The 18,101-nt window shown below is 47.7% G+C and overlaps 1 protein-coding gene across 1 annotated transcript in view; it reads left to right on the top strand.

Moving 5' to 3' along the window:
* Positions 1 to 18,101, top strand: part of LDLR (low density lipoprotein receptor) — a gene marked incomplete at both ends in the record, with an annotated part of 32,150 nt that overhangs the window by 4,916 nt on the left and 9,133 nt on the right. Inside the window, 9 exons of the mRNA XM_084249965.1 lie at positions 5,497 to 5,619; positions 6,034 to 6,156; positions 7,476 to 7,862; positions 10,183 to 10,305; positions 12,793 to 12,915; positions 14,367 to 14,486; positions 14,919 to 15,044; positions 16,437 to 16,608; positions 16,686 to 16,913. Coding sequence (XP_084106091.1) covers positions 5,497 to 5,619; positions 6,034 to 6,156; positions 7,476 to 7,862; positions 10,183 to 10,305; positions 12,793 to 12,915; positions 14,367 to 14,486; positions 14,919 to 15,044; positions 16,437 to 16,608; positions 16,686 to 16,913 — 1,525 coding nt within the window. The remainder of the gene's footprint in view (positions 1 to 5,496; positions 5,620 to 6,033; positions 6,157 to 7,475; positions 7,863 to 10,182; positions 10,306 to 12,792; positions 12,916 to 14,366; positions 14,487 to 14,918; positions 15,045 to 16,436; positions 16,609 to 16,685; positions 16,914 to 18,101) is intronic.

Below are 18,101 nucleotides of genomic sequence, written 5' to 3' on the forward strand. Positions count from 1 at the left end.
AAAAAACAACAAAAACCAGGCCTATCTATGTAAGCACTTCACTGCACTGCCTCTCAGGGAGTCTGCACAGAACCATCAAAGCAGAAATGGATCAAAAGGCATGTCTCTCTTCCATGTCCTTTACCAGAAATGTCAAATCAGAGTTCTTCTGTCCTTATGTTTTTGAGAACTCAAAGATATACAGATATACCTGTATATCTGACTTGTGCCTTCATCACAAGGATTTTCTGTTCCTCAATAAGAAAATCACTGTTGCTCCTGTCCTGGAGTTACCTGGGGCCCGCTGACAAGTTTTTCACTTTAGATGCCTCATAAGAACTTTAGGTCTCATGGCATGAACCCCTCAAGTTGGGCCTGGGCATACACCACACGTGGATCTTGGTACTTTCCCAATTTTTTTTGGCCTAAAGGTCAACAATTCTGCGTCTCCCTGGTGGCGCAGGGTTAAAGTTTAAGTGATATCAAGCTATCAGCAGCCACTGTGGCACGAGTTTGATCCTTTGACAGGGAGGAGACCCACATGGTGCAGCAGACCTCCCTCTCCTGTCTCACCTGCTTCTCCCCTCAGCAGTGTATTTCGTGGCTCTGCCTGTTCTGCTCCCCACTCTGGTGAATCCTCCCACCCCACCCCCTGCACCTCTGGCCTACACACCTGTTCTTGTGTGCATAAATAAATCTTTTTAAAAATAAAAAGTAAAGGTCAACAATTCTATTACCAGGGCTTTGGGAGAAATGAGTTTTGATGCAGGCTGTGTTGGAGCTTAGCTACGATGCTGTGCCCTACACCGCACTGCTCTGAATGCCTCCAGACACTGTCTCCGGAAGAGCTAAAGTTATCTAGAAAATAATAACTTTTTTTTTTTTAATAGAGGCATGCTTATTTATTTGTTTGTTTGTTTGTTTGTTTTTTTGTTTATACATGCACTGGGTACAGTCAGAAGCACGGGAGGGTGAGAGAATTCACCAGAGCTAGAGCGGGGAGCAGAGCAGGCAGAAGGACCGAAGTACACTGCTGAGGGGAGCAGCGGGCGGCAGGAGAGGTCTGCGCGCCATGTGGGACCCTCCTCCGGTGGCCGGGGAGCAGCCGGGGGATCGAACCGGCGCCGCAGACGCTGCGGGCAGCTTCGCCAGCTTCGCAACCCAGCGCTCAACCGCTGCGCCACCGGGGAGGCCCTAGAAAATAATAACTTTTACTGGGCGAAGCAACCCACATATTAATTTAGTTGTGCTCCATAGACTCCAGAGCAGGGAGAGATGATCTTTTTTGTAAGGGCAGTCTAATGTCCTAAAAATGCACAACATTTCTTGACAGCTGGAATCAGGTCATGGAAAATCAAAACCTATCTTGCCTTTTCCTGGAATGATGAAAGCCTTCCATCATCTTGTGTATGTGTGCCACGTTCAGCTGGATGGGGGGCAGTTTATCAAAGTAAACCAGAGGGGAGGAATATAGTACCACACGTGGAGTCCCACTCTCTGGAAAGGTGGATTCCAGCTGAGTTGCAGAGCCTCCGCCCAGCTTCAAGACTGTCCAAGGCTGGCTAAGATGCACCAGGGCGTCTGGACACCACTGGCCTTGTCTGAACCCCCACTGGAATGCCAAAGGCAACAAAGACCGCTTGGGAGGTGATAGAATCTGTGCGACTAGGGCTAAAGTCTAATTTTTTTGCTTCACATTTTAAACATTTCAAGAGCAAAGCATTACTAGGAGAAAATCAAACAACCCTCTGGCAAATTAAAGCAATAGCTCCCTTGGCCACTATTTTCTATGTAGAAACACAGCTAAGTTTTGTTTCTTATAAAAGCAGGGCCACGCAGAACTAATACCAACTATTCTGCACTTTGATTTTCCCCCACTTAACTATTGTGGGCAGCTTGCCACGTCACACCCGGATGCTCGACATTACCTTTTCCAGTCACGAAAGGCATCTGCATTATCATTACTCGATATACATTTTGCATTTATATATCTCTAGCTACACTTAGTCTCTTGCTACCCTAGTTATAGATGTACCTTTTTTATGTTATCTATTGCTGCACAAATAACCCTCAAGCATTGTGCCTGAAAACAGCCCACCTTTATTATTGCATGGCTGCGGGGGGTCAGGAATTTGGAAGCAGCATAGCTAGATGGTTCTGACTCAGGGTTGCGCATGAAGCTGCACTCCAAATGACTGCAGGGTCCAAGATGGTGCACTCAGGGGCTTTTGATGCGAAGCATGATGCAGTTTTGGGGGTTCTCCAGGGCACCTCATGACGCATAGTTGGCCTCCCCAGAGGAAGCGATCCCAAGAGAGGGATGGAGGAAGCTGCCCTGTGGGCTCAGAAGCCACATATCTTTACATTTGCCGTTTTCTACTAAAAGCAAGTTGCCAAGCTCAGAGTATAGGAAAATGAGACCCAGAGTGGAAAATGAGGCCTTACATCCTGAAGGGAATGTCACAGAATGTGTGGTCATATTTTAAACTGCCACCAGTTTTCTCTATTAGAAGTACAGCTTTGCAGGGCCTCCCCGGTGGCACAGTGGTTGAGCGCTGGGTTGCGAAGCTGCACACAGTTTGATCCCCGGCCACCGGGTGAGGGGTTCCACAAGGCGCGCAGACCTCTCCTGCCGCCCGCTGCTCCCCTCAGCAGTGTACTTCGTCAGTCTGCCTGCTCTGCTCTCCGGTCTGGCTCTGGTGAATTCTCTCACCCTCCCGCGCTTCTGACTATACCCAGTGCTTGTATAAATAAATAAGTAAATCTTAAAAAAGAAGAAGAAGAAGTACAGCTTTGCACATTCTTGAACTTGTTACCCATTCTTGTTAGTATTTCTTCTGGGTCCCAGAAACTTTGCGCTTTAAATTTTGACAGTTTCTGCCCTGCTGCCCTTCTAAAAGGTAGAGTGTGGAAGAGCCCACTTCCCCAAGCCTTGCTTAGCTAGGCGGTGGACTGGCCCTGATTTTCATACCTACTGAGTTATGTTATTACATCAGGCTGAAAGGACAAAAAAGACACCCCTACAATGTTATAATCCCAGTTGGTGAGATGTGGTGACCTCCAGAGCAGGTTTCAGGTAGGTGATTTAGAGGGAAAACAGATGTCTGCATATGTGCATGTTCAAAAGGAAATGGGGTGGGTGGAGGGAGCATCAGCCACACATTCATGCACTTTAGAAGCTTCTAGGCATGTCCTTACTGTTCCTTCTGGCTTTGGGCTAGCTCCACTCTTGCCATCTTCTGATTGGGCGTTAACTTGCCTGGATACTGAAGTGTTTCAGTTTTGGCCAAGATTGCGGTGAGCTGGAGGCTCAGTTCTTCCCTCATCATTCTGAGGTCTTGCTTTCATAAGACTTTATGCCATCTTGTCTTCTCCCTGCCCCACAAATGCTCCACAGATCTGTTCACCTTCATTGTATCAGAAGTTATCTGTCACCTCAAGGACTTTTAAAAAATAGTGATTTTATTTGGGAATTCTTTTCCTTTTTTTAAATTTATTTATTTATCCATACAAGAGCTGGGGTACAGGCCAGAGATGCGGGTGGGGTGAGAGGATTCACCAGAAACAGAGTGGGGAGCAGAACAGGCAGACTGACTGAAATACACTGCTGAGGGGAGCAGCAGGCGAGACAGGAGAGGTCGTTCCCTGGCTGGCCGGGACTCGAACTCGTGCTGCAGAGACTGCTGACTGCCCCACAGTGCAGTGCTTAACCCCTAAAATATTACTGAGAATTCTCATAAACTTCCCATCCCATTTCCCTCAATGTTAACATATTATACACTAGATAGAGGACATTTATCAAAACTCTTGTGCTCTAATGCTCGAAATTACCTTTTGCTTTTAACTCCTGATTTATTTGGATTTCATCCATTTTCCTCTAATGGCTCTTTTCCTCTTGCAGAATCTAGTCCTGTATTTCACATTAGAAAGGAAAATTTTTCTTTTCTTTTTTCCAGACAACAAAAGTGCTAATTTACCTGTAACTAGTTTAGCAGGCCAAATTTAGATAGTTTGTGTGTTCTTGGCATTATCACCTTGAATAAAAAACAAATTGTGGGTGTTTAAAGAGAATATCGAGGGAAAACAAAAAAGTCCTCATCAGTTGGTTTGCAGACTCTTAATCACATACTCCCATTGGTGAAAAAGATTTTAAGCATGCCCTCCCCAATATAATTAATTATTCTTGCACTAGTATTACAAATGTGTATTACAAAACAGAAATATACAAAAGCAGAACTGTTGAAAAATGAGATAAAAATAAAAAATACAACATTTTAAAATATCTTATTATTGGTGATGACTTTGTACTGTAGTCACCATGCAGTTAGGGCAAAGTTAATCATTTGTAATTGAGCACATGCAGTCACATTTCAAATGGCATTCTTGGTCATTTTTATTTATTTTTTTGCCTGACCTCCCAGAATATCTGATCAGGTCTGTTTTTATCTTGAAAGCTGGGGGTGGGAAGGGCAAAGAGCTCATTATTAGCAGTAAACTTGTCAATGCTGCCACTTAAGGCCATGACCTGGAATTCGCATGTCACATCTACTTAGATCCCATTTGCTTTAAGCTCAGTCACATGGCCACACCCACCTGCAAGGGAGATTGGGAAATTGTAGAGCCAATTTTGGGATCTGTGCCCAGGTAAAACTTGAAGGTCTTAATAATGTGGAGGAGAAGGAGAAGGACAGATACTTGGATATATTCTTTAGCCTCAGAGCAAATAACTCTATATGGAAGTTCCTACTCTCCCTCCTTTTCTTAGACAACAAAAGTGTTAAACTGGCCTGTAGCCAGTTTGCTGGACCTAGTATAGATGGTTCATGTGGTCTAGGTAATATCACCTTGGAAGCATACAAATTGTGGGTGTTTAAAGAGGACATCTAGGCCTCCCTGGTGACATAGGGGTCAAGTCTTAGCTTTATGAAGCTATCGCCGCTGTGACCTGAGTTCAATTCCCTGCCAGGGAGCTGACCCACATGAGGCGCAGCAGACCTCTCCTGTCTTGCCCATTGCTCCCCTCAGAAGGGTATTTCAGTCAGTCTGCCTGTTCTGCTCCCCACTCTGTCTCTGGTGAATCCTCTCACCCCCCTCACCTCTAGCCTCTCACCCCCAGCACCGCTGGCCTACATCCCAGTTCTTCTATGCATAAATAAATAAATAAATCTTAAAATAAAAATAATAAAGAGGACATCTAGGGGAAAAGACACATCTCAGTATTTAGTCACGTTGTAGCCGTTCTAATATTTTGTTCCCTTGTCCCATTGGGTCCACACTTTGAACTCAACAATCATGTCACAGTCTTGCACTTGTTGATCTTTTGGATGTGTTCTGTGCATTCTCTTCTATACTTTTGGTTCATGAAATTGAATATGTGGTGTGTGTTTGATTTCTTGAGAACCTGGTGTTGTCGGATTGTATGTCTGGTTGATTGTTTTGCTGGCAGGAAATAATGCAGAGAGCGAGGTCAGTTTCTGATTCTGGCTCTCAGCTTTCCTTCCCCTTTCCTCCTCTCAGTGGGAGACAAATGTGGGAGAAACGAGTTCCAGTGTGGAGACGGGCAGTGCATCTTCTACCACTGGGTCTGCGACGGGCGAGCAGAATGTGCCGATGGCTCCGATGAGTCCCAGGAGTCCTGCAGTGAGTCTCCCTGGACACACCTCCCGACCCCATACTAGTGGGTGGGAAGGGACCAGCAACCTGATACACTGAATATGAATGTAGAGAGAGAAGTTTCTGTTACCAGCTTTAAAAAAATTTGAGATGGAATTCACATAATACAGAATTAACCATTTTAAAGCGACCCGTTGAGTAGCATAAACATATTCACAATACCGTGCAGCCACCACTCCTAACCTATTTCAAAACCTTTGTCACCTAGTGTTCCTTCAGTTTTTAATAAGTACCGCTAAATTCCCTGCATTTTGAACCCACCAAAAAGGTGGATTGGGCTTCTCCTTCTGAAAACTCTGGGTGTCTCCTTCACAAATCTAGGACTGCCTAGGCAGATTGGTCTTCCTTTTGGGCTAAGACTCAATCCTGTTTCCACCCCAGTGTCTGTCACCTGCAAGTTGGGGGACTTCAGCTGTGGTGGCCGTGTCAATCGCTGCATTCCTCTGTCCTGGAGGTGTGACGGCCAGATGGACTGTGTGAATGGCTCAGATGAGGAAGGCTGTGGTAAGTGTGCCCCCACCCCCGTCTGAATGCCAGGGTCAGCACTGTATAACATCATATACATTTAAAGTGTACGTGGTGGGCCTCCCCGGTGGCGCAGCGATTGAGTGCTGGGTTGCGAAGCTGCCCGCAGCCTCTGCAGCGCCGGTTCAATCCCCGGCCACTGGCGAGGGTCCCACATGGCGCGCAGACCTCTCCTGGCGCCCACTGCTCCCCTCAGCAGTGTATTTCATCGGTCTGCCTGTTCTGTTCCCCGCTCTGGCTCTGGTGAATTCTCTCACCCTCCCACGCTTCTGACTGTACCCAGTGCTTGTATAAAATAAATAAAAATAAATCTTAAAATAAATAAATAAATAAATCTTTTAAAAAATTTTTAAAAAATTAAGTGTACGTGGTGATGATTTGATACACATATATTTTGTTTGGTTTTTTTTTAAGATTTTATTTTATACAAGAACTGGGGTACAGGCCAGAGGCGCAAGAGGGTGAGAGGATTCACCAGAGACAGAGCAGTGTAGAGTGACTGAAATACACTGCTGAGGGGAGCAGTGGGCGAGATAGGAGAGGACTGCCGTGCCATGTAGATATCTCCGTGGCTGGCCGGGATTGAACCCGCGCTGTGGAGGCTGCGGACAGCTTCTCAATGCTGCACTGAGCCTGCTGAGCCACTGGGGAGGCCTATATATATATTTTTAAGATTTATTTTTATTTATTTATGTATACAAGAACTGGGGTATAGGCCAGAGGTGGGGATGTGTGAGAGGATTCACCAGAGACAGTGGGGAGCAGAACAGGCAGATCTACTGAAATACACTGCTGAGGGGAGCAGCAGGCAAGACAGGAGAGGTCTGCTGTGCCATATGGATAACTCCCTGGCTGGGGATCAAACTCATGACTCCTGCTGCAGTGGCTGGTGATAGCTTGACTACACTGAGACTTTAACCTCTGCACCACCAGGGAGGCCCCCACATATGTATTTTGAAGTGATTGCCACAGTAGGGCTATTTAATACCTCCATTACTTCACATGCCACAATTGTGTTTTTTGCTCTTTTAATATTAACAATAGGAAACCCTTAAATAGCCCTGCTTGTGTGCCCCAATTATGACAGATGAGGAAACAGGCATAGAGGAGGAGCAGGGTGGGGCCCAAGCCTGGTGGTGATTCCAGTCTAGGGCTCCCGGCACAGCTGGCCACCTCTCCAGGGTCGCTAAGTGGAGTCTGGCCTCTCCTGGGCTCGGTGTTCCCGTCTGGCAAATAGGATGGTATGGGAAATGGGGACTCCCCTGGGACCAATTTGTCCTCCCCTGCCCATTCCACAGCCCCCCAAACATGCTCCCAGCACGAGTTCCGCTGCCAGGACGGCAAGTGTATCGCTCCGGAGTTTGTCTGTGACTTGGACCGAGACTGTGCCGACGGCTCGGATGAGGCGTCCTGTCCGGTGACCACCTGCGGCCCCGCCAGTTTCCAGTGCAACAGCTCCGCCTGCATCCCTGAGCTGTGGGCTTGCGACGGCGACCCCGACTGTGAGGATGGCTCAGACGAGTGGCCGGCGAGCTGCGGGGGCCTCGACCCGCTGGCCAGGCGAAGGGACAGCAACCCCTGCACGGGCCTGGAGTTCCACTGCGGAAGCGGCGAGTGCATCCACGCCAGCTGGCGCTGCGACGGCGGCCCCGACTGCAAGGACAAGTCTGATGAGGAGAACTGCAGTAAGGGGCTAGGGTTCCTGCACCTGTCCCCGCCTCTCCCCAAGTGTGGGCAGGGCTCCCCCACTTCAGTGGTTAACCCACCAACTCCTCTGTGGTTTCCATTCCCTGAGGTCCACATCAGATAATATCACATTCACTAAGAAATTGTAAGAGAAACCACTTTCACATAACATCCGTTATGGCGTGCTTGTTACACTTGTTCTAGTATTGTTAACCTCTTCCATGCCTGATTCATGACCTCTATCATAGTTACTTATGAATAGGAAAAAGCATAGTATGGGCAGGCCTTGGTAGCATCTGAGGTTTCAGGGTCTGCTGGGGAAGACTTAATCTCTTTCTTGATGAGGGGAACAAGCTGAAAGTTGCCACATTATTTTGGTTCAGAAACGATCCTGGGCTTGGGGCCTGACCTGGTTACCTCTGAGCTGTGTGACAGTTGGCCCAGGACTCAGCCTCCCTGTGCTGTAGTCTCCTCCCCTGGAGAATGGGGGTGACATCATTGGCCTGAGTAGACCCTGATTTGACACTCCACAGAAATTTCGCCTCTGGAGGAAATGTCCCACAACAACGCTGCCCACCACTGTAGCTGCTAGCAGACGCGGCTAGTGTGGCTGAAGAATGGAGATCTAGATCACTCTAACTGAAAGTAAATAGCCTCATGTGGTTAGTGGCTCCTGTGTCGGAGACCTCTACAGACACGGCCCTGAAGCTGACACTGTGTCAGTGATCTTGAGTGATGGCCATTATTGCACATGATTTCGGTTTTTTGTTACGTTGGCATCTCTGCCACGTCCTTAGTTTTCATAGTGTTGTTACTGCTCCATAGATGTAATCAGTTTTTTTAAGCATCGTATTTTAAATGTAATGGATGGCTTTTTATGTGATCTGTTCTAAAACTTTACAAGTTCATTTAACCCCCATAACTTGTGAGTGGCTTTCACTGTGCATTACAGTTGAGGACCCACAACTGTGACTAGATCCTGTTATTTTAGCTATCATCAGAGCTCACGAAGTGCTTTTTTTCCTTAATGCAAGATATACACATGGGTTACAAATAGAATCAGTCTCTTATTCTCACAGTGGAGTGTCCATTTAAAAATATGGAGCTTCAAACTTTGTGGTCTTTTTAAAGAAAGTGAAGGGAGTTGTTCTGAAAGTGAGGATTGTTCTGCTCAGAGATTAACTAACTCTTCTTACCAACAACCTGCAATTTTTAAATTGCAAACATTTTTATTGTGAAATGCAACCCACAGGAAAGTGCACAGAACATAAACACACAGTTTTGTGAATTAGCTTAAGTACAAATCTAGAAGATCTAGGTCTAGATGGCGACCATCATTACCTTATTCTAGTCACCATCTGTGTCCTCCGATATTTCATTGTAGAGGCGTCTTTTATCACACAGCATCATCTCAAACTTCTTTTGAGTTCAGCGTCTTAATCGTTTGAATGACCATATGGTATTGCTCCAATTTAGCTTCATTTCCTCCGCCTCTCTCTAGGTTGGGCATCTTTGCTTTTCTTTTGAGAATGACTTGTGGGCCCTGCCAGCTTTGTGACCAGTGACATGCTCTAAAAAAGGCATGCGAGGGGGCCTCCCCGGTGGCGCAGCGGTTGAGCGCTGGGTTGCAAAGCTGCCGGCGACCTCTGCGGCGCCGGTTCGATCCCCGGCTGCTCCCCGGCCACCGGAGGAGGGTCCCACATGGCGCGCAGACCTCTCCTGCCGCCCGCTGCTCCCCTCAGCAGTGTACTTCGGTCCTTCTGCCTGCTCTGCTCCCCGCTCTGGCTCTGGTGAATTCTCTCACCCTCCCGTGCTTCTGACTGTACCCAGTGCATGTATAAACAAAACGAACGAACAAATAAATAAATAAAAACATGCCTCTAAATAAAAAAAATAAAAAATAAAAAATAAAAAAAAAAAGGCATGCGAGGAAAGAGTAGAGAGAAGTGAAAACCCTAGTAGTTGTATTAGGGTCCTTGCCCCCCCCCATGTTCTTCTTTTCCAACTAATTTTTCTTCATTGTACTTGCTGCTATAAGCAATGATCTTCTCAAATTTCCATTGGTTAACATTTAGAATATGAAGCTAGATATACCTGGGGAGTTTTTCCCTGTAGTGGGGAGCAGGTAAAATGGACAAGTAATTGACTCTGCTGGTGGACAAGGTTTTTGCATCTCTAAAGCTCTACCCAGTCCACACGCTGTCCCCCAGGTCCCAGGCAGCTGCCTCCTGTTAGCCTCTTGGAATCTGTGAGGAAGGTGGGGGTCCTTTGCTCTTTACTGCTCCTGGAGAAAAACTGACACCAGATCTCTGTTTTCAGCCATTGTTACATGTCGGCCTGACGAGTTCCAGTGTTCCGATGGGACCTGCATCCACGGCAGCCGCCAGTGCAACAGAGAGTATGACTGCAAGGACATGAGTGATGAACTTGGCTGCATCAATGGTGAGCTCCTTGCTGCAGTTGGGGGTTAGGGGGTTGTGGATGGGAGGAGGATCTGGTTGGATCCTGGATGAGGGTAGAGCTGAGGAGCTGAGGGCAGATCCTCCGGGGGAAGCCCCTACCCTGCTGTGTGTCCTTGGGCAAGTATCAGATCTCCCTAGGCCTCACTTTCACTCACTGAAAAGAAATGTGTGTACTGAAAGCACCTACTTCAGGACTATGAGCTTTGATGAGGTTGGAGGGTACAGGACTTAGAGAGTTGCATGCACAGTACTATTCCACAGAAGGCACTTTCCTGAATTTATAATGGCACTTGCACTCCTGGGCATGAGCATGGGAGAAACCAGAACCAGCAACTGTACACTGGAACAACCAGAATGTTCATCAGCAGCAGAGTTAATTAAAAAAAAAAAAGTAACTGTGGCAAAATACACATATGTAAAATTTACCATCTTAACCATTTTAAGTGTACAGTTCAGTAGCATTAATTACATTCACACTCTTGAAAACCACCACCACATCCTTCTCTAGAATTCTTTTTTTTTAAAGATTTATTTATTTATGCATACAAGAGCTGGGGTACAGGCCAGAGATGCGGGGGGGGGGGGCGGTGAGAGGATTCGCCAGAGACAGAGTGGGGAACAGAACAGGCAGACTGACTGAAATACACTGCTGAGGGGAGCAGCGGGTGAGACAGGAGAGGTCTGCTGCGCCATGTGGGTTGCTCCCTGGCAGGCCGGGGATCAAACTTGTGCTGCAGAGGCTTCGGATTGTTTCATAGTGCGGTGCTTAACCCCTTGCGCCACCGGAGAAGCCCCAATATTTAAATGGTGGTATAGACATGATGGAATATCAAACACAGCTGAGAAAATAAGGCTACAACTCTCAGACACCATGCAGGTGAGCCCCTCAACCTTGGGGCTGGGAGCAAGAAGCAAGCAGCAGGGCCTCCCTGGTGGCACAGGGGTTAAAGTCTCATCAGTTCAAAGCTATCACCAGCCACTGCTGCCTGAGTTTGATCCCACGCCAGAGAGCTAACCCACATGGCGAGGCAGATATCTCCTGTCTCGCCCACTGCACCAATGAGAGTGTGCCAATAAGAGTGTGTATCAGTAGATCTACCTGTTCTGCTCCCCAATCTGTCTCTGGTGAATCCTCTCACACCCCACACCTCTGGGCTCCACCCCAGTTCTTGTATGCATAAGTAAAATAAATCTTTAAAAAAAAAAAAAAAAGCGGCAAGCAGCAGATTACTGGATATAGTATTTTATAAGGTTTGAAAACAAGCAAAATTCAACACTGTATTGCTCAATGTATTTGATAGAGCTATTAATGAAAAAAATAAGAAAATGATAGCCTCAAAAATTAGGATGATCTGGGCCTCCCCGGTGGCGCAGCGGTTGAGCGCTGGGTTGCGAAGCTGCCCGCAGCCTCTGCAGCGCCAGTTCGATCCCTGGCTGCTCCCCGGCCACCGGAGGAGGGTCCCACATGGCACGCAGACCTCTCCTGCCGCCCGCTGCTCCTCTCAGCAGAGTACTTCGGTCCCTCTGCCTGCTCTGCTCCCTGTTCTGGCTCTGGTGAATTCTGTCACCCTCCCGTGCTTCTGACTATACCCAGTGCTTGTATAAATAAATAAATAAATCTTTTTAAAAAAAATTAGGATGACCATTATTACCTCTAAGAGCATAAGAGTGAAGAGATACATTCTAAGAAGTGCTTTGGGCAACTAAGACCCTACCTGGTGTTGCCTACCACACAGTTAGGATTCATAGAAGGACAGCTGTTGGATACACATTCATTGGCAGGAATGTCACTATGCAGCACGTGATCCTGATAATCTAGGCCAGAAGTCTGCACACCTTACCATAAGAAGCCAGGTGATAAATAGTTTCCATTCTGGTCCATAGACTGTTCCAATGACTCAGCTTTGTTACCGCAGCATGGAAAGAGCCCCAGGCAGTATGTAAAAATTTGGCTTTCTGGGCCTCCCAGTGGTGCAGCGGTTGAGCGCTGGGTTGCGAAGCTGCCCGCAGCCTCAGCAGTGCCGGTTCGATCCCTGGCTGCTCCCCGGCCACCGGAGGAGGGTCCCGCATGGAGCGCAGACCTCTCCTGCTGCCCGCTGCTCCCCTCAGCAGTGTACTTCAGTCCTTCTGCCTGCTCTGCTCCCTGCTCTGGCTCTGGTGAATTCTCTCACCCTCCCACACTTCTGACTGTACCCAGTGCTTGTATGTATAAATCAATAAAAATCAATCAATCAATAAATCTTAAAAAAAAAAAAGATGGGCTTCCTGTTGACAATGAAACAATAAAATGTTGCTTAAACAAACAAGCAGTGAGCTGGTTTAGCCTTGGGTGGGAGTTTGCTAACTCCTGCTCTAAGTTTTACTAATGAATACATTTGGATATATTTTTGTAACCATTGACTATTAAATTATGAAAGAACACTAAGCAGGCTCTGCCCTAAAAAGTGCCTGACTTTGGTTCTTACAGTGACCCTGTGTGAGGGGCCCAACAAGTTCAAGTGCCACAGCGGTGAATGCATCACCATGGACAAAGTCTGCAACTCTGTCAGGAACTGCCGGGACTGGTCAGATGAACCCCTCAAGGAGTGTGGTAAGCCCTGGGGTGCCAGCAGCTCATGGAGCTGGTGGGATGCAGGGCATGTAGGGGATGCTAGGCTCCTGCCCATATACCCTTGAAGAGCTGAAGGGTTCCTATGCTTTGGTTCTGGAGTGAGACAGACATGGGGGGCCTTGGGCATAAGCAGCTTCTCTTCCTCAGTTTTCACATCTGTAGACTGGGACAGGAATCTGCTCAGGGTTCCTAGTGCTGCTGGGATGAACCCACATGATGTTCGTTGTCTCACCAATGCTCGGTGGCCTGTAACACATCATTAATGAGTACTTTTTGGTCACCTATCATTAACAGGCATTTTTAGGAGATTTCCCCCAGAAAAGTGAACTGTAAAAGAAAGAAAATGAATTCTTTTCCTGGAAACTTGCTTCTGTCTTGGGATTTTTTTTTGTAACTGGACCCTCTATGTGGTGGATACTGGAATGACCCTGTTGGGAGTAGATGTATAGTACAAAGCAGAGGCAGCAAACTTCTCTGGAAAGGGTCAGAGAGTAAATGTTTTGAACTTTAGGGCTCTAGGTCTTAGTCGCAGCTGTTCTGCTTGAGAGTAACCCTAGACAGCATGTAAATGAAAGCTCATGGCTGTTCTCCAAGAAAACTCCGTAATGGGCCCCGGCGATTAAATTTCATACAACTTTTATGTGGCATGAGCTAATGTTTTTCTTTTGGTTCTTATTTTTCTTTTCAACTATTGAAAGTATATAAGCCCTGTCCCTAGCTGTTGGGCTGAGTAAGAATGGGTGGTAGGACAGCTGTGGCCCATGCCTGGTGATGACGGCAGGAGCCTGAATTCTAGCGCCAAGTGCCTTGCATTTGAGCCCAGTGGTGTGATCTTGGATGAGTTATTTTACTTTGGCTTTGCCTCAGTTTCCCCAGTTTGTTGTTCAATATCCTTAGGTATTGAGAGGATTCACTAGGTTAATATATGTTTGTGGTATATAGAGTTTATTTTTTATAATTAAAGAAATTTTAATTGTTGTTAAGAAACATAAAATTACCTCCAAAGTGATTTTTTATGTGTCCAGTTCAGTGACATTAAGGACATCCCCATTATTGTGCAACTCCACCACCATCCAACTCTAGAACTTTTTCATCTTCCCGAACTGTCCCCATTAAACACTAACTCCCATTCCTCTATCCCTCCAGCCCCTGGCACCCACTCTTTACTGTCTGCCTCTGAATTTGACTCCTCTAGGGACCTCTAACAGTATTTGTCTTTGTGTGCCTGGCTTATTTCACTGAGTATAACATCCTCCGGGTTCATCCACGGGGTTGTGTGTGTGACATTAGTTGTTAAAAGCCCTCTCATGATACTTTACTGGCCTCCAAGTCATCGTGATTATGATAAAAGATGGTGAAATAGTGAGGGATGATGGGGGAGGGGTGGCAGGAGGCCTGGGTGTCACCGATCTGTGCCCCCACCCTTGCAGGGACCAATGAGTGTTTAGACAACAAGGGTGGCTGCTCCCACATCTGCAACGACCTCAAGATCGGCTACAAGTGCTTGTGCCCCGAGGGCTTCCGGCTGGTAGACCAGCGAAGATGTGAAGGTGATTCCTGAGACAGGCTCCTCTGTGTCTGTGCACCTGTTAAGTGGATGTGAAATCTTTTGGGAGGATTTTACTAGATGTACGGGATGTCTAGCACAGGTTGGGGCTTCCAGGAGCACTTGGTCTGCATTGGCTCTTCAGCCATTCTTGCCTTTGGGGTTTAATAATTAAAGAAATCTCAGTTGATGCAGCATTGCCCTGTCGGCTGTGCCCGGAGGTTAACCGTGCGGCCGGGGTCATTGTTGGAAGTGACACTTGTCCGTTTCCATGATTTCATTTCTGAACTTGATGGTCACTGACACCCTGGCCCCGTGGTCTTTCCCAGATTGGTGGGCTGTCCCTGAGAGGCATAACTTGGGTGGGACCCCATCATTCCAGCCACAGCCCAGAGTGAAGAATGCCCCAAACCTCTTATTCTGTCCCATTTCACAGATATTGACGAGTGTCAGGACCTTGACACCTGCAGCCAGCTCTGCGTGAACTTCCAGGGCAGCTACAAGTGTGAATGCATGGAGGGCTTCCAGCTGGACCCCCACACCAAAGCCTGCAAGGCTACAGGTGAGCGTGGGGCAGTGGTAGGAGGGGTGGGTCTGGCCACTAAAGCAAATGTAATGGGGAGTTTCGTAATCTGAACTTTGTATAGACTAAAATGACGCAGGGGGCAGACTGTTTGCTCCCCAGACCTCTGGCAGGTGGACAAGCAGCCTAGTTAGAATTAGCCTTCTTAGAAGGTTGGCACATGTCTGACTTCTCAGTAGACACAGGTCACCCCCCCCCAGGGAATGCTTTGCAGCCCCCAGCCCTGCTGATGGACTGGAAAGAGACTCTCCTTCCTTTCTGGGGCAGTTTGGGATGGACTTCAGAGGGTAAGAGGTGAAAAGACCTAATCTGCAGCTGCATCCGTTCCAGCCATTCTTATTAACAAAACGAACTCACACCTCTGACAGCAAATCTACTGAAAAGAGACCAAAACAGATTTGTTCATAATGAATCTAAGTAGTCGAGTTTCTTTTTGCTCTGAGGCTCACATTATAACTGCAACTATGCAGTCATTCTCAGGATCACCTAAACCAGGAATCTTATGGTTTTGGAGGTGTTGTTGTCCTGAGGGAGTTGTCCCATCACCCAGACACACATGTGGTGTAATTCCAATGTGGATTAATTTTGCAGAAATGTCTTAGAGCTTCCTTCATTTCCCCAAGGGTTTCTGTCTTCCTCTCCTGCAATAAGGGCTTCCTGTCCCCATGCCGCCCCACTTCTGCTGGGGTAGAGTAGCAGTTCCCTGGTATCACTTGCACTGAGATCACAAAACACACCAGGAGTTGAGATTTCACTGTCACCCTAAGAGGAGCGCAGCGCATGCTATGGGCCACATGGGAAGCAGCATTACTCAAGTCCAGGGTCAGTCAATTGACTATTTTTTGGAGAAGTAGGACAGCGAAGCCTGCCACCCAGTGGAGCTCCTGGCAGCCATCTGCAGAGGCCCACGGCTGACTCAGCAGCTCCAGGGCCCACAGGAATTGTCCCCAGGGAGGTGGAGGAAGCAAGGAGAGCTGTGGGCAGGAGTCTTGGTTGTGGTTCTTTTGGAAGGAATAGGCGAGGCAGAGTAAGCAGGTTTAGGATGGTCTCATTTGGATACTTTCTGCAGATTCAGGACAGGGCACACTGTAGTCTGATATTTGGCTCCAACGTGGGGTGAGAGTCAGGGATGGTGGTGGGGATATGGGCTGACTAGGTTGTGTTTGAAGCAAGTTGAAGCAGACGTAGAGCCCTCTGTGATGTGCAAGGTCCCTGCTTTCAGAGCTTCAGAACCTTGCAGTTCTTAATTGGAAGACACTCTTCCACTTCATATCCTGGGTGTTTCCTCTGGTCCACTCAGACCCCTAGGGTGCCAAGAGTGGGTGTGTCTAGGGTCCCTCCACTCCTCTGAGCACCTTCTTGTGTTCCCAGGCACCATCGCCTACCTATTTTTCACCAACCGCCATGAGGTGAGGAAGATGACTTTGGACCGAAGCGAATACACCAGCCTCATCCCCAACCTAAAGAATGTGGTTGCCCTGGACACCGAGGTGGCCAGCAACAGAATCTACTGGTCCGACTTATCCCAAAGGAAGATCTATAGGTGAGCTTTGGCACCTAGCCCTGGGTCCCCAGTGAAATGTGCTCCCTTGGCCCTGACTCTCTCCTCCTCCTCTTCAGCACCCAGATTGACAGAGCCCATAGCTTCTCCTCCTATGACACCGTCATTGGCGAGGACCTCCAGGCCCCCGATGGGCTGGCAGTGGACTGGATCCACGGCAATTTATACTGGACCGACTCTATCCTCGGCACCGTCTCTGTGGCTGACACCAAGGGGACCAAGAGGAAGACGCTTTTCAAGGAGAAAGGCTCCAAGCCTCGGGCCATTGTGGTGGATCCTGTCCACGGGTGGGTATTCCCAAAGCTGAGAGGGCACAGGGAATGAAGGTGTTCTAGAACTGGCTAGAACTCATGGTGGGAAGGTTTGTATCTGAAGTAAATCAGATTGAGTGTGGAGAGGGCTGTTTGGAGCTGCCTGGGAGCATGGCCTTCCCACCAACCCTCTGCGGTTCCTGGGAATCAACCCCTCTCCATGTCTGTTGTGTCACCAGAGATAAAATCGGACCCTGAAAAGTCCTGCTGTCTGGAATAGGATGTAGAATCAGAAATTACCGCATTGATTAAATTGATATTAGAAATTAACACTTATTAGAAATTTAAGTTCTCGTTTCTGTTTGTTAGTATTTAGTATCTCGCTAGTATTTTGTGACAGAGTAGCCTTTGCAGGGAGGTAATTGGAGAAAGATAAAATTACTCAAGTCCAGCATCAGTCAATTGACTTTTTTTTTTTTTTTTTTTTTGGTAAAGATTTATTTATTTATTTATTTTAAAATTTATTTATGCATACAAGAACTGGGGTCCAGGCCAGAGGTGCTGGGAGTGAGAGGATTCACCAGAGACAGAGCGGGGAACAGAACAGGCAGACTGACTGAAATACACTGCTGAGGGGAGCAGTGGGCGAGTCAGGTGAGGTCTGCTGCGCCATGTGGGTAGCTCCCTGGCCAGTGGAAGATCGAACTTGTGCTGCAGAGGCTGTGGACAGCTTCATAGTTGTGTCTTAACCCCTTGCACCTCCAGAGAGGACCTCAATTGACTTTTTTTTGGAGAAGTAGGACAGCGAAGCCTGCCACCCAGCGGAGCTCTTGGTGGCCATCTGCAGAGGCCCACGGCTGACTCAGCAGCTCCAGGGCCCACAGGAACTGTCCCTGGGAGAGCCCCATGTCCTCTGTATTTGTTGGACCATATCTGTCACCTCAGCATCTTACATGTGGAATTTCACAATTCTTGGGAGGGGTGGTGACAATCCAGGAAGGACAGCCTGTCCTGGTGGTAACAATGGGAAAAAAGGTAGCATTTGGCCTTGGGTAGAGAACACCGGGGAAGGCAAGCTTGGCTCTCTTCACGTGGGGTTCACAACTCAGATGAGGGTGAAGGTAGGCCAGGGCCGTCCCTAGGTGAACAAGACAAATGCTCTCATTTGGCATAGGGACACGTGGTCCATTAGACCTCCAACTGCAGGAGAGGTCCTCCCAAACA

This window comes from Talpa europaea (assembly GCF_964194135.1).
Source record: "Talpa europaea genome assembly, chromosome: 12".
Lineage (NCBI taxonomy): Eukaryota > Metazoa > Chordata > Mammalia > Eulipotyphla > Talpidae > Talpa > Talpa europaea.